Source organism: Drosophila miranda, chromosome XR, assembly GCF_003369915.1.
Source record: "Drosophila miranda strain MSH22 chromosome XR, D.miranda_PacBio2.1, whole genome shotgun sequence".
NCBI classification, from domain to species: domain Eukaryota; kingdom Metazoa; phylum Arthropoda; class Insecta; order Diptera; family Drosophilidae; genus Drosophila; species Drosophila miranda.
Genome location: NC_046674.1, coordinates 20473072 through 20487767, shown reverse-complemented (window position 1 = coordinate 20487767; position 14696 = coordinate 20473072). Strand labels below are relative to the sequence as shown.

The 14696-nt window shown below is 49.7% G+C and overlaps 3 protein-coding genes across 3 annotated transcripts; all 3 read left to right on the top strand.

The window, feature by feature from the left end:
- Positions 1-112: 112 nt before the first annotated feature.
- LOC108152298 (peroxisome biogenesis factor 1) lies at positions 113-11669 on the top strand. The gene is made up of 9 exons (XM_017281520.2): positions 113-337; positions 446-572; positions 707-810; positions 1083-1197; positions 1251-2843; positions 2914-3110; positions 3174-3797; positions 11276-11379; positions 11441-11669. The coding sequence occupies exons 1-9, from the start codon at positions 245-247 to the stop codon at positions 11508-11510; spliced, it is 3027 nt and encodes a 1008-aa protein (XP_017137009.1). The 5' UTR covers positions 113-244; the 3' UTR covers positions 11511-11669.
- Positions 4953-11277, top strand: LOC108152297 (fibroblast growth factor receptor homolog 2). The gene is made up of 3 exons (XM_017281519.2): positions 4953-5061; positions 7803-10473; positions 10535-11277. Exons 2-3 carry the CDS (start codon positions 7837-7839, stop codon positions 11114-11116), a joined length of 3219 nt encoding a protein of 1072 aa, XP_017137008.1. The 5' UTR covers positions 4953-5061; positions 7803-7836; the 3' UTR covers positions 11117-11277.
- Positions 11670-11848: 179 nt separating the features above from the next.
- Positions 11849-13942, top strand: LOC108152300 (fat-body protein 1). The gene is made up of 2 exons (XM_017281521.2): positions 11849-12113; positions 12172-13942. The coding sequence occupies exons 1-2, from the start codon at positions 11877-11879 to the stop codon at positions 13861-13863; spliced, it is 1929 nt and encodes a 642-aa protein (XP_017137010.1). The 5' UTR covers positions 11849-11876; the 3' UTR covers positions 13864-13942.
- The last annotated feature ends 754 nt before the right edge of the window (positions 13943-14696 follow it).

Genomic DNA, 14696 nt, shown 5'->3' with positions numbered 1-14696 from the left:
TAATATAAACATTTTCTAATCGGGTTTTATTGATAAAAGCCACCGTAAATGTATTCTGTCAGGATTTCAGCAACCTGTTGCAATTGCCTCTCCAGCCCAGTGGATATCGCCCATCTTTAGCACAACAGCTGATTGTGAAATTCGTGAGGGGTGGTGGAAATCGTGGGAGACGAAACGTAAATGTTTAAAAATGATTTAAATTAATGATTTTGCACACGACGGACTACGGACGACGGACGCGAGAATGTTCAAACGCACATTTACGGTGGTGTATCGGCCAATAAAGAGCAACTTTGTGCTGCTGCCGGACCAGTACTACGGCGTCGTATCGACCTATGTAAGTGTCCAAAAGTCCACCCGTGCGGCCGGGCGTCCAGATTAGATAAGCCAGCCAGTCGGTCAGTGAGTGGGAGATGAGATTAATCTGATTCGTTAATACTACTAGGACACGGGCTGCCTCAGTTTGCAGTACAATGGGCGCGTCCACTACGCCTCATGGGCACCGCACGCGGGCGGCGGCGGGATCAAAGACAACGAAATTGGGATCAATGCCAGAGCGGCCAAGGAGATCGGTAAGCAGTTACTTAACAGGCGGATGTGATTTGATGTGCGAGTGCATCGGTTGCCAAAATGCCGTAAAATTGGATATTCTATTTATCGCTCTCTATATCTGTGCGGTGCATAAATTGGTCTCTTTTGGTCGTAGGTCTGCATGAGTCAAGTATGGTCAAGTGTGCGCTCATCGCTGACGTTCTCAATCTGCGCAGCGTCCACGTTACCCCCGTCTCCGCCAAAGACTGGGAGATCATTGTGAGTGATGTGATGTGCTGCGGTATGCTCTGGTGTGCTTCTCTCGTTGGCTGGTCTGGGAGTGTGTTTGGCCAGCTTAAAAATAGATAGGCAATTTATATCTTAGCATTTGGCGCGGGCGTGTGATTGCAGTGTTCACATTTGTGTGGGCATTGTTTGGCCGGCATTGCCATTGACCCCACTGGTCCGACCAGAGAAGCATCCTTGACCCTAGCATGTAAAGTGATTCTTCCATGCTTCCTAATTGACCTGAAATCTCTTCTCTGTGGCAGGAGCTGAGCAGTGAGAAGATCTCGGGCAGCGTCCTCGAGCAGACGCGCATCGTCAACTCCACGCAAATTCTGATTGTTTGGATCAACAAGTCCATTCAGGTGGCGCTGACAGTGGGTAAATATCATCGATGAGGCACACAACATTTTGCTTAAGTATCCACTTTGCAGATCGCCTGAAACCTCACACTAGCTATGGCAGAATGGACCACAACACGGAGTTGGTAGTTGCCCCCAATCTGTACAAAGGACTGACCAATGGCACGTCCAATGGCGACACCAAAGACGAGAGCCCAAAACTCGCGCGCAGCAAGACGAGTGCCCAGGTCAGGGATGAATCCATGAATGGCAAGCCGACGCCCCTCAGTCATTCCGCAACGGCGTACAACGTGAAGAATACTTTGCAGCGCAACAAGCGGCAGGATCACATGGAGCGTCTCAAGAAGGATCTGCGCAGGGAGAGCTCGCGCAGCTTCGAGTTTCGTGTGATCCGCGGTCTATGGCGGGAGCAGGCCCAAGAGTCGGATGTGTATGTGAATGGCAAGCACTTGCCCGAGTTCATGGATCTGGAGCAGTTCTACTGCATGCACACGGCTGGCGACAAGGACTACTACGTGAGGGTGCGCACAATTGAGGAGGAACAGCAAGGCGATCTGCCCGGAACCATTCATCCCTCCATTGAACTGAACGCCAACTTGATGAAGCTGCTGGGGATCAAGGAGCTGGAGCGGGTTGTGCTGCGGCCCAAGTCCATCGTGGTGAACTTTGTGGAGAAGATCGAGCTGTTTGCCCACAAGAAGACGCACTACAAGATCATCGAGAATGCATTTAAGCGATTTGTGATTGAGCGCACCCAATCAAAGCCTATGCTCTTCAACCAAGAAGAGGTTGTGCGGCTGGAGGACGACCTGCTGGTCACCGTTGGCATACTGCCAGAGCATTTCCGCTATTGCGTGGTCGATGCCCAGTTCTTGAAGGAGTCCAAGATTTATGCGGCCGACTTGGTGCGTCCTGTCAACGAAATCATCAAGGAGCAGCCGCCGGTCATCTCGCCGCTGAGTGTCAAGGATCTCATACGACTGCCAGAATACGACAAGATTGTGGATCAGGTGGTGCGAGAGCTGCGCATGAATCTGTGCCTGAATGCAGACAATTCCGTGATGCGGCAGTGCAATGTTCTACTGACGGGGGCCGCTGGCACGGGCAAAACGGTTCTGGTCGAGCGAATCTTGGACCAGTTGTCCCGCAAGCCGGACTACTGCTACTTCGACATATTCTACGGGTCGCGCAGCAAGGGCCGCAAGACCGAGTCCATACAGAAGGATCTACGCAACATATTCACCAGCTGCCTGCAGCATGCCCCCGCCATCGTGGTCCTCGAGAATCTCGATGTGCTGGCCCATGCCGCCGGCGAGCAGTCCAGCCAGGACGGCGAGTACTACAACCGCATGGCGGATACCGTGCACCAACTGATTGTCCAGTACACCAGCAGCAATGCCATTGCCGTCATAGCCACCGTGAGTGAACTCCAGACGCTCAACAAGCGCCTCAGCTCGCCCCGGGGTCGGCATGTCTTTCAAACGGTTGCCCGCCTGCCCAGCCTGGAACGTCCTGATCGCGAGATTATACTGCGGGAGCTGTGCAGCCACATTAACATATCCCAGGAGCTCGATCTGGTAAAGTTCTCCAATCTGACGGAGGGCTATCGCAAATGTGATCTAGTGCAGTTTGTGGAGCGTGCCATCTTCTACGCCTATCGAATCAGTGAGTGCCTAATCTCGAATCGCTTATCTCTAATCTGGAAGCTCCAATTGATGATCTCCTTCACTTTCAGGCAAAACAAAGCCCCTGCTGACCAACGACCAGCTGATAGAGTCCCTGGAGCACACCAATTCCTACTGCCTGCAGGGCATCCAGAGCAATCAGAAGACTGGTAGCGATCCGGAGGCCAATGAGATGCGCGTGGAGGAGCTGCCGGGCCTGGAGTCGGTTGTTGGTGTGCTCGAGGAGGTGCTTATGTGGCCATCAAGGGTAATGCATCAGAAAGCTGTTCGAAATCTGTAAATATTATTATATCTTGTATGCATATTGCAGTATCCGACCATCTTCAATGCTTCGCCGTTGCGCAACCAGGCCGGAGTGCTGCTGTACGGGCCGCCGGGCACGGGTAAGACCTACCTGGTGTCCCAGCTTGCCACCTCGTGGAATCTGCGCATTATATCCGTCAAGGGCCCCGAATTGCTGGCCAAATACATTGGCCAGAGCGAAGAGAATGTTAGGAATCTGTTTAATCGCGCCCGCAGCGCCCGGCCCTGTGTGCTCTTCTTCGACGAGTTCGACAGCCTGGCCCCCAAGCGAGGCCACGACTCCACCGGGGTGACGGACCGCGTGGTCAACCAGCTGCTAACCGAACTGGATGGCGTGGAGGGCCTCCAGGGGGTCACCGTTATAGCAGCCACCTCTAGACCCGAGCTGCTGGACCCAGCCTTGCTGAGATCGGGACGCATAGATCGTCTGGTGGAGTGCCCACTGCCGGATGCCGTGGCCCGGGTGCGCATCTTCGAGGCCCTCAGCTCCACCTTGAGCCTGGACGAGTGCGTGGACTTTGACTGGTTTGCGGGCAGGACTGGCAATTACACTGGCGCCGATATCCAGAGCATCCTGACCTCGGCGAACATGGCTGCGGTTAAGGAGGCGCTGGCACAGTTCGGACACGAGGTAAGTGGATTATTTACATGGAATTCCATTGGCCGGAAATGGCCCTTAAGTTATGGCTAGTTCTTGGTTGCCGTCTTGGGCTAGGGCTAGAGCTAAGGCTAGTCGTGGTCGTGGAGACCTTCCGTTTCTCGGACTCGTTTCGGTTTCGTTTCGCTTCCCATCGCGCGGCAGCAAGTGCAACGAAATGTTTTCAACTATTTTTGGGTTTCTTACGTGACTGGCATCTGGATCAGGATCTATGCGGGTACCCCAGCGGGATCGCGAGTCTTCGGATGGGATTTTGGGATATCAGTCACGTAACGGATATTTCCTTATTGATATGCGATTATCGCGCATGCGCACGTACTGCAACAGCAACAGCAACAGCAATAGCAATAGCAACAGCCACCGCAGTGCAGGCCGTAAGACAATGGAAACATTTTTCTTTTGCATAAATTAAGCCGCCAAGCAAACACTCGACCCGCCACCAACACACACAAAGGAACCAAAGGGCAGAGATAATAAAGAATTTCAAAAAGACGAAGCCACCTCAAACATGCTTAGAATAAGACAAAAATAACAAGAAAGAGTGAGAGAGTGTCCCGAAGGAGAAGGAGACAACTACGGTAGTGCTGGAAGAGACTCGCAATTGGCTCAGATTGGCTTAGAATAGCCTCAGATTTGGTTTCTCAAATGACGATACATCCTTTGGGAAGTGTTTGAGCGAACCACTTCTGTAAAACAAAATAAACAAAATTAGAAGTTAGCTTGGCTTAACGGAATCTTGGCTGCCATTCCGAAAATTGTTGCCTAACTAAACAACTGTTCGAAGGAAGAAGAAATATTCTTTGGAATATTGTAAAGCAGATAGAAATCTCTTTGTGGAATACCCTTAGCACAAACAATGTGCACTATGCGGGAGGAAGCGGGAGAGCGCGTGCGTGCGCGACCACCTCGAACAGGTAGCCGAGACCTCTCCCCTCCCGCAAAGGATCCTAGCAAACATTGCCCAAGGTCTATCGATACGAGGTTTGGTACCGATTGCCATCCTCATTCGCTCGCGGAGAGCTCTCTGGGAAGGCCTCACCTTGTATTAACACACTCTGAGTCGGTGCGCCGCGCCGCGCCGTCCGGGCAAAAGTTTCTCTTTCTGTGGTGGGCTCCTCCGCTCGATCGTTACTTTCAGTTCTTCGAGCACATTCAAGCAAATCGGTTGGCTTCGGCTTCCTCTTACTCCCACTCGGACAACGAACCACGGACAACGGACAACGAGCCACGGAATACGGTTAGTGCAACGGAAGTGCGGCCTCTCTGTGCCTTGCCCCTCTGCCTGCCCACCCCTCCTCTTCTCCTCTCTCTGTGCTGGGCTTCCGTGCCGCTCCCGTGCCTTGGAAGGGACATAAAGTTGGCAACGAAGCGGAAATGCAAGGCGCCTGGTACTCGCCTCCGCTCCCGCCCCCGCCCCAGGTCCCGGTCCCGCCAGGCCGGAGATGTTTACCCGCGATTGACAGCCAAATAAAACGCAGAAAAAATATTGTGACAATATCTTTCGTCGAGTTAATTTTTTTTTGTTTCTCCCCCTCGCTCGCAAATAAAAGACAAAGAACGTGATTTTTTGGTAAAAAAAAGGAGGAAAAGATTTGTACGAGTGTATGCCCAATCTTTCTGACATGTCAACAAAACAGAAACAAAAACTGAAATGATAAAAAGTAAATAACATTTTGAAGGAGAAGTGTTCCAGCAGTGGGATAAATGCAAATCATATGTCAAGTGCACCAAAAATAATTAAAACCAAACATAAGCGAAATCACCCAAAGGCATAAAGACAAAAAAAGTCCCTACCAAAAAAAAAGAGAATATATTCGAGATGAGTTTTTGAAGTAAAGAAATAAATTTTGAAAAATCCTTTTTTTTGTTGCTATGCATATCATTAAAAAATATAAAATAAAACAAACAATACATAAATGAAGAAGAAATAAGAAAATAAAATAGTAGAAACAATATGTTGTAATAATATAATAATTTTCCGCATGGACATCACCATCAAATGCAAATCAATTATCAATTCAAAATCTGAATAGTTTTGAACAACAAATTTCCATTTCCATTTGCCAACTATTTCCAAATTGAGACTTTTGCAAAAAGAAATACATAATATTAATATGCAAAATGTCAAGTGACAAATCGGCCAAGCCACCTTAATCTGTTCTTCCCCTGGCCCACAGAGAGACCCCATCGAAATGTCAAGTGGGGAATGCGCGAGATTCATGCGCTTGATAATAATTCATACGATAAAAAGGTGTTAGCCAAACGTTTTTGGCCATGTGTGTGGCGGCGGCTTCCAATCGAACAATATTGAATGACTGACAAACTGAGTAGAGAAAAAAAACAACGAAATAAGAGAAATAATCAGAAATACTTCAAACACATCGAACGCGTATTTGGCAACAAATGGGAGAAAAAGGAATTGAATAAATTAAAATCTGCGACGCGTGTGCATACACATGCGAGTACATACATACTATACTCGGTCGGACACGATCCGTTGCTGAAGCAGCTAAGAAAACAGCCACAATTACTGGTAGCACTACCAATAATAGAAACAAATGCCACTACGATGACAATGACAGTAGCAACAACGGTTGTCGCATTTCATTAACGGCACAGTGGCTCGGGATTCACTTGTTTAATGTATATTTAATCATAGATTCATGATCACATAAAATGGTATATAGTCGATATCGAAAAATGATTGAGCTATAAGTTCTGATCTATAATATCTCGCTATTGTAAGATCTACTCCCTAGGACTACCTCTACAAGGGTAGGATATTGCTTGCCGCTAAAAGATATTTAGACGCAAGGACTGAACCTTATAGCACATTAGAATTATCTGGCCTAAAACCAGATGGTTAGCTTACAATGATTCAATAAATATGAAAACATGCGAATATTTTTGACGATTTAATTGCTTCAAAGGTTCAATAATCGTTCATTGTTAATTGATTGAATAAACGAATCGGAATTCCGCTGATTTCGGCATCTAAATATTATGCATTCCCCACTACAGTATTTTGAAAAATTCTATGATGTTTAGCATGTCATTTTGGAATCATTAAATATGATGTATTAATTTGTTTGAAAAAGCACATGACAGATAAACATGAAAGCGAATGCAATTTCGAATCAATATATACATATATGGTATATTTTGTTAAGCAGAATTTCTTTGTAGTTGCTAATAACTTGTGCTATTTAAAGTACCATAACTTGCACTTGATCTGCAGAGCATTCCCCAGTCGCTGCAGTCGTCGATTCCTGTTGATTCGATGGCATCATTTGGGAATTTCTCAATTGAAGTTTGCGAATCTTTAGCACCTTTATTGTTTGATTTGCAAATGCATGCACAATAAATAGAAATAGATAGAGAGATAGATAGTATACACAAATATACTATGTGTTGATAGATAGGAATAGCTGGAACCACTGTGTCTAGTTGGTGCTGAATGAGCTCAACAAATTTGTGGGCTGCTTTTCTAACCGTTTGCCTTTTGTTGAATGGAAATGAAAGAAGCGCACGCCAAAACCATTACATGTACCACAGCAACGGGGTACCAGTCAGCCAGTCGAAGCGCATTTGGCCAATGTCGAATATAGACAAGCTATAATGGGGGCTCTCTTTGGGAGTGGGACTTGGGAGTAGGAGTGCGAGTGCGAGTGGGAGGGAATGAGCGACTGTGTCCGGCAATTCAGTTGGATACCAAGACCACGTCGTCTTCGAGCTCATTACGGAGGCATGGCACATAATCTTCGTTGTTTTTTGCTGCTGCTTCTCCCCTTTGGATTTTTGCATATTGAGCCTCGAGTGTGCGCCGCGCGGGCAATAAAATATTAAACAATAATAATAAATAAATAAAATAACACAGAGAGGGAGAGAGAGAGAGAGAGGATGGAGAGATTTGGCAATACTCTTCGATCCGATCCACTTATATATACCACTTACATATGTACTTGTACACTCGTTTAGCTGCTGTTGAACTCAAGAGAATCCACTTGAGGCCATGGCAAAACTGCTGATCACGCTGATGATCATTGGGATCGGCTATGCGGCGCCGCCGAATGCCTGCGATCTCAGCCAGCATCGCTGCCTCATCGATGTTACCGCGGAGGGGGGCGGCACAAGGCAGTGGCATGTGCCCTCCGATGTCGACATAACCCTGCAGTGCTTTCGTCAGCAGGCCAGATGGTTCTTTCAGGACAGGCCCCTGTACAACGGCACCTTCCTGCGACTGGAGCGGGTCCAGTCCAGACAATCGGGGAGCTACGGCTGTGTAGACAGCCTGAATCGGTGGCTGAATGTCACTTTGCAAATTGGCTCCCCCAAGGAGCAGGCTGACAACGACATTGCCAGCTTCGCCAAGGTGGATCCACATCCGACACCCCAGCAAATTCCCAGCGGCAGCTCGGACACGGATATATTTTTCCAACCACTGAATGTGAGCCTGAGCCTTCCACAAATGGCTCAGAGATTGCCCGATTCCGTCCAGCGCACGGCGGGCGGCCTCTTCCAGTTAAGCTGCAGCCCCTTGAAGCCGGATGTCGTGGGAGTGAACATATCCTGGCTGCACAACGACACCCAGGTGCTTGGCGGTCGGGGCCGCATCAAGCTCAAGAGATGGTCCCTGACTGTGGGTCTGCTGCAGCCCGAGGATGCCGGCACCTATCGCTGCCAGCTTTGCTCCGCCCAGGGCTGTACCGGCAGCAATCCCACCCAGCTGGAGGTGACGAGTCGCATCCACACGGCCCCAGTCCTGCGACCGGGCTATCCCCGGAATGTCAGCACCGCCCTGAGCGACACAGTCAACTTCCAGTGCCCGCTGGAGGACTCCCAGCTGCAGCCGCAAATCAAGTGGCTCCACCAGGAGATCGGTGGCAGCATACAGCTGTTGGTGGAGCGTCTTAGGGAGCAGTCGCAGGATCTGCCGGCGGATGTGCAGCAATTGCCCACCATCAAGGACGAGCCGGAGGTGCTGCGCCTGGGGCATGTCCAGTTTGAGGATGCCGGCTGGTACATCTGCATCGCCGAGAACCAAGTTGGACGCACTGTGGGCGCGGCCTATCTGGAACTGCACACCGCCCTGAGCACTAGCACGATGCGGGTGGACACCACAGCGAGCACCACCACCACAACGTCCCTGCGCGCCAACACCCTGGACACAGATGATGAGGCGGATGATGCTGCCGGTGATGCGACAGCCGGGGAGCGTCCGCCGGTGTTCAAGAAGCAGCTGGAGCGCCTGCAGCACTCGGTGGCCGGCAAGACGATCACCCTCTCCTGTCCAGTGGCCGGAAATGCCAGCATCACCTGGACTCGGGACAACAAGCCCCTGAAGCGGCGCGAAGGCAGCTATGTCCTGAAGAAGTGGAAGCTGCTTATCGACGATGCCACCTCCGACGACTCGGGGATCTACACTTGCCAGGTGTGCAACGGCCGCGGCTGCATCAAGTTCGATTTCAGTGTCGAGATCAACGATCGCTTCCGCGCCCCTCCGATCATCATGGTGCCCCAGAACCAGACAGTGCAGGTGAATGGGAGCGTGACCATGGAGTGCTCGGTACTGTCCGATCTGAACCCTACCGTTCGATGGATCCGAGTAGTGCCCAGGAATCGATCGGAGGCGGGGAGTCGCGTGGAGTCGGCGACGGCTGCGTCGGAAGATGCGGACGTTGTGCAGATCCCATTGAACACCACACTGGACCAGGAGCATATCCTGCAGCTGAACAATGTCACCCACGATCATGAGGGATGGTACACCTGTACCTCCTCCACTACGCTGGGGACCAGCAACTCCAGCGTGTATCTGCGCGTGGTGGACTATTCGCCGCACATGAAGGTGTACGCCCTGCTGCACAGCCATCCCTTGGGCTTCACTGTGGCCGCCGTCATGATCGTGGCCTTGTTCCTGCTAGGCAGCGCCTTCATCGTGTACATGCTGCGCCGCCTGAGGCGCGAGAAGCTGCTGAAGCATCGCATCGAGACGGTGCATCAGTGGACCAAAAAGGTTATTATCTATCGGCCGGCCAGCGCGGAGGGCAGCTCCTGTTCCGCTGGCGATCTTCAGATGCCGGTGATCAAGATCGAGAAGCAGAGAACCACCTTCTTCACAACCGGTCCGGGCAGTGCCGATTCCTCGCAGGGCTTCAACGAGTACGAGTTCCCGCTGGACTCCAACTGGGAGATTCCCAGGCAACAATTGTCGTTGGGTTCCATACTGGGCGAGGGCGCCTTCGGCCGGGTGGTGATGGCCGAGGCCGAGGGCCTGCCACGTAGCCCCAACATGGCCGAGACCATCGTGGCCGTCAAGATGGTGAAGGAGGAGCACACGGACGCGGACATGGCCAGCCTGGTGCGGGAAATGGAGGTCATGAAGATGATTGGCAAGCACATCAACATCATTAATCTGCTCGGCTGCTGCAGCCAGGGAGGGCCCCTCTGGGTCATCGTAGAGTTCGCGCCCCACGGCAATCTCAAGGATTTCCTCAAGCAGAATCGGCCGGGAGCACCGCAGCGGCGCAGCGACAGCGATGGGTATCTGGATGACAAGCCGCTGATGCCGCAGCAGCATCTGGGGGAGAAGGAGCTGACCAAGTTCGCCTTTCAAATCGCCCGCGGCATGGAGTATCTGGCCTCGCGACGGGTAGGTTGATTGTCTTCGCAGAGAGATTGTCGTACATTTCATTTGGAACTCCCTTTTGTAGTGCATTCATCGCGATCTGGCAGCCCGAAATGTGCTCGTCAGCGATGGCTATGTAATGAAGATAGCCGACTTTGGCCTGGCCAGAGACATTCAGGACACAGACTACTACAGGAAGAACACCAACGGACGACTGCCCATCAAGTGGATGGCTCCCGAGTCGCTGCAGGAAAAGAAGTACGACTCACAGAGCGATGTGTGGAGCTATGGTGTGCTGCTGTGGGAGATCATGACCTACGGAGAGCAGCCCTATCCGCAAATCATGTCCGCCGAGGAGCTCTACAGCTATCTGATCACGGGGCAGCGCATGGAGAAGCCGTCCAAGTGTTCGCTCAACATCTACGTGGTGATGAGGCAGTGCTGGCACTTTGAGTCGTGTGCCAGGCCCACGTTCTCGGAGCTGGTGGAGAGCTTCGATGGAATACTGCAGCAGGCGAGCAGCAATCCCAACGATGCTTACCTGGATGTATCCATGCCCATGCTGGAGACACCGCCCTCGTCAGGGGATGAGGACGATAGCTCTGAAACAGAAACATTCCGAGAGACTTTACCGCTTAGATATCAATATACGTATAAGTTTAACTAGAACTAGAACTAGAACTAGAACTAGAACTAGAACTACTCGTAGGCACAACCGCAACCAAGAACTTCCAGCGAGTTAATAAAATCCCATCGATATTACCCATCCTATCCCATCGAGTACTTCCCGCAGGATTAATCAACTTTCATTCCCTCCTACCCATAGAAATTGCCAAAGAAAATATCGCTGAAGCAGAAGCATCTGATCGAGTCCTTCCAAACCACTCGGCCCTCACTAAGCGCCTCCGATGTGGCCAAATATCACAAAACGTGAGTAGCTTTTGCATCATTTTGTCACCTCAACATTAGTTAATGTTTCAATCCTTTATAGTTATACCCGTTTCACCAATAAGGAGAAGAGCTCGAGGGAGTTTGTGGCTAAGCGCGCTACTTTGGCTTAAAGACAAAGACTAAATTAGCATAGAACTCTGTTTATCTTTAACTGTATTTTTTTGTATCTTTGTACATGGAGTGAGGCGCAAGTATTTGGGTTTTGTATATTTAACACATTTTGTTTTCTTCTTGTTGTTGAGGCAATAAAACGAATTTTGTTTAAAGAATGAGAAAGGATCCATCCACGACATGTATTATTCCCCGCATGCCCGCAGTATCGAGAATTGGAACAAGCCAGCTCTGAAAGGTCAATGAATCTCGTCTGAGGCAATCTTATCTGTCGCTGACATTGGCTCGGCTTTAAATATATAGAAAGAACATTCTCGTGTATATTTTGAGTGCAGATTCCAACCGAATGATCAGTAACTAGCGAAATGCTGCGTTTGACACTCGTTTGGCTCTGTTGTCTCGCCCTCTGTGGTGGCTGGAGCCGCAGCCTGCCACTGTGGCGGAATCGAGAGCCTGAAGATCTCATAGAGAAACCGACTCAACAGGGGGAGCGTCAACGTTTCCTGCTCGATTTGCTGCTGCAAGTGCACAAACCTTTGCTCCATCAAGAGCTGATAGCCATGGGGAGTCGTCTCAACCAGGAACCAAGTGATTACCAAGAGGCGAGTACGAAAGTCAGAAGTAACGAAGTCAAAAGTCACAAGTTAACTTCTCCTACAGGGTGCCATGCTGCGTCTCAAAGACTTCCTGGATAGTGTGCATGAGAATAAAGTCCCGCGACCCTTTGGAATCTTCAGTCAGCTGGATAAGAAGATGCCCGAGCACCTGTTGGGCGTCTATCGGTTTCTGGCCCTCGCCACGGATTGGTACTCATTCCAGCGGAACGCATGCTATGCCAGAATACACTTTCATCCCATTCTCTTTGTGAATGCTTTACAATTGGCAGTGGAGGAACGAGAGGACACTAAGGACTTAAGACTGCCAGCCATGTATGAAGTGCTGCCGCAGCTGTACTTCGAGAAGGAGGTGATACTGGCTGCCGAGGAGGTGGTCTGGCAGCAATTAATTCCCACTAGGACTGTGAGTCCCAAGTGCAGTTGGATGGACATCCTCCGGAGGTGTCACAGTTACAGGCGACCTTTGGACAAAGAGGAACTAATGCCGGCGGATCCAGTAGTCATCGACGATGAGAGGAAAGTGGCCCATCTCAGCTTTGATGTGCAGCTCAACTCTTACTGGAACAATCTGGTTAATCGGTTGATTATTTCAATGGAGGAGTGGAAGGAGTCGGAAGGGCATCAGCGCATTATAGACGGAGATCGGCTGATGGCATTTAGGGGAGCCACCGATGAACTCCGATTTGGATATCAATCACAGAATGGATTATATTCTAAGTTCCCTCAGTTATTTTACTACAGTATCGAGCAATTCGTGGCGGCCTCAATGATGGAAGACGTTGCCACCGGCCAAAGCTCAATGGAGCTGATTGATCCTCCGCTAATCACAACCGGGGGTGTTCCCTTTAAAGCCACTTCCATGGACAAAGAAGGTGTGAGCCGTGTGCTTAGCCTTATTATTGAAAATCTGCAGGCACAGATCAACGATGCAGTGAGCAACGACTTCAACTATTCTGACAATATCTTTGTTGCTCAGCATTTGGTGGCCTCGAGGTATCTATCTATCTGTCGGGACTTGAGTCTGGCCATAAATGATCGTGCGACAAGTCAACCCAACATGCTGGGGTTGGCCACAGCCCACCTGAGAGATCCCATCTTTCGATCACTGCTCTTTCGCCTGAATAGGCTGGTGTCTAGCTATGAAGGGCCAGCGCCCTCCGGCAGTCCGTTGCAGAAGCCATCATTGGAAGCGATTTCTTTCAGTCGGATGAACACATATGAACAGATTGTCGACACGGACCTCATCAATCTAATGGACCAACAGCTGCTCCAAACGCAGCGTAATAACTTGAAATCTTTACGACGTCGTCTTGTGGCCCGTCAACGTCGTCTCAATCATGGCAACTTTCATATAGCCCTTGAGCTATCGGCTCCAGCCGAGATGTCGGTACAAACAGACCTCTATCTAGCCCTTCGGAATCAGTCAAGGCCGCGACTGCATCTGGATGGGTTTGTCAGCTCTTTGAGAAAGGGAATCAACGTATTCCAACGAAATTTTTCATCATCCTCGTATGGAAGTAGTCCCACAGTCAGTCAACTCTATGAGACCAATTTCCGAACTTCAGATGGTACCCGCTCTTATGGGCTTCCTCCACATCTCCGGGTGCCACGGGGAACAGGAGAGGGCCTGAAACTTCAATTGATCATAGAGCTTACTGAACCAGGCCTAAAAAATGAGTGGTCTGGGGCTATGCTGCACAAGGCGGCCAGGGATGTGGTAATCTTTCATCATTAAGCAATGAACGATTAATCTGTAATATATGCTAAGTGGTTGTTAATGAATTGAATGCCAAATAAACTCCATCTCACACCTATTTGAGGCCAAATGGATCTACATGTGAGGACAATGGGACTGAGGCGTATATATGTAGTTACCCGGGCACGCACACGTTTCGAATTAAAATTGAGTGATGGCAGGAGACAATAACTATTCGATGCAAGCATATTTTAATGAACATGGGTACAGTGAAAACCTCCTCGGCCTAAACACAAAATGTCAGACATGTCATTCAGTTAACTGGTTTCAAAGCATCGAAACATCCGCAAAAGTTGAAAATATTTATTTAACCTTCTCCCATGATGATCTCCAATTTGTTCAGTAAACAAAACACACACACACACATGCTACACACAAATATCCGCTATCCTTACAGTTCGAAAATCAAATAAAATGTCTGACAAAATGGTGCAATAAGTGGAGGAAGAGGGCCCAAAGATAGACTCGGAACTAGAATGAGAACGGTTTATTATACGCGTGTGAATGCGATGACAACAAAAAGGCATAATAGTAAAATTAAATGTGTCTATTATGCCAGCCAATACAATGCACACATAAAACCGCACTCGCACAGATTCACACACACACACACACACACACACGCCCACAACCATACTCGTACTCTCCCAGGAGCCACACAATCATTTGGCAGACAAGAAGCGTTTAAGGAAGGATGTGTTGCTTAGAGGAACCAAGACCAAGTGGTTTGGGGGCGAGGCTGTTCCTGCGGATGGTTTGTCGGTGGCACATAACCGTATACCCCTCCCCGTACCCGTACTCGTACCCGTACG

What these genes read in the sequence shown, in the direction of transcription:
- LOC108152298 (XM_017281520.2), top strand. Translation starts at nt 245, where the DNA reads ATGTTCAAACGCACATTTACGGTGGTGTATCGGCCAATAAAGAGCAAC. An exon ending in ACGGCGTCGTATCGACCTAT is followed by an intron (nt 338 to 445) that starts GTAAGTGTCCAA and finishes TAATACTACTAG; the next exon opens with GACACGGGCTGCCTCAGTTT. An exon ending in CAGAGCGGCCAAGGAGATCG is followed by an intron (nt 573 to 706) that starts GTAAGCAGTTAC and finishes TTTTGGTCGTAG; the next exon opens with GTCTGCATGAGTCAAGTATG.
- LOC108152297 (XM_017281519.2), top strand. Translation starts at nt 7,837, where the DNA reads ATGGCAAAACTGCTGATCACGCTGATGATCATTGGGATCGGCTATGCG. An exon ending in AGTATCTGGCCTCGCGACGG is followed by an intron (nt 10,474 to 10,534) that starts GTAGGTTGATTG and finishes TCCCTTTTGTAG; the next exon opens with TGCATTCATCGCGATCTGGC.
- LOC108152300 (XM_017281521.2), top strand. Translation starts at nt 11,877, where the DNA reads ATGCTGCGTTTGACACTCGTTTGGCTCTGTTGTCTCGCCCTCTGTGGT. An exon ending in AACCAAGTGATTACCAAGAG is followed by an intron (nt 12,114 to 12,171) that starts GCGAGTACGAAA and finishes CTTCTCCTACAG; the next exon opens with GGTGCCATGCTGCGTCTCAA.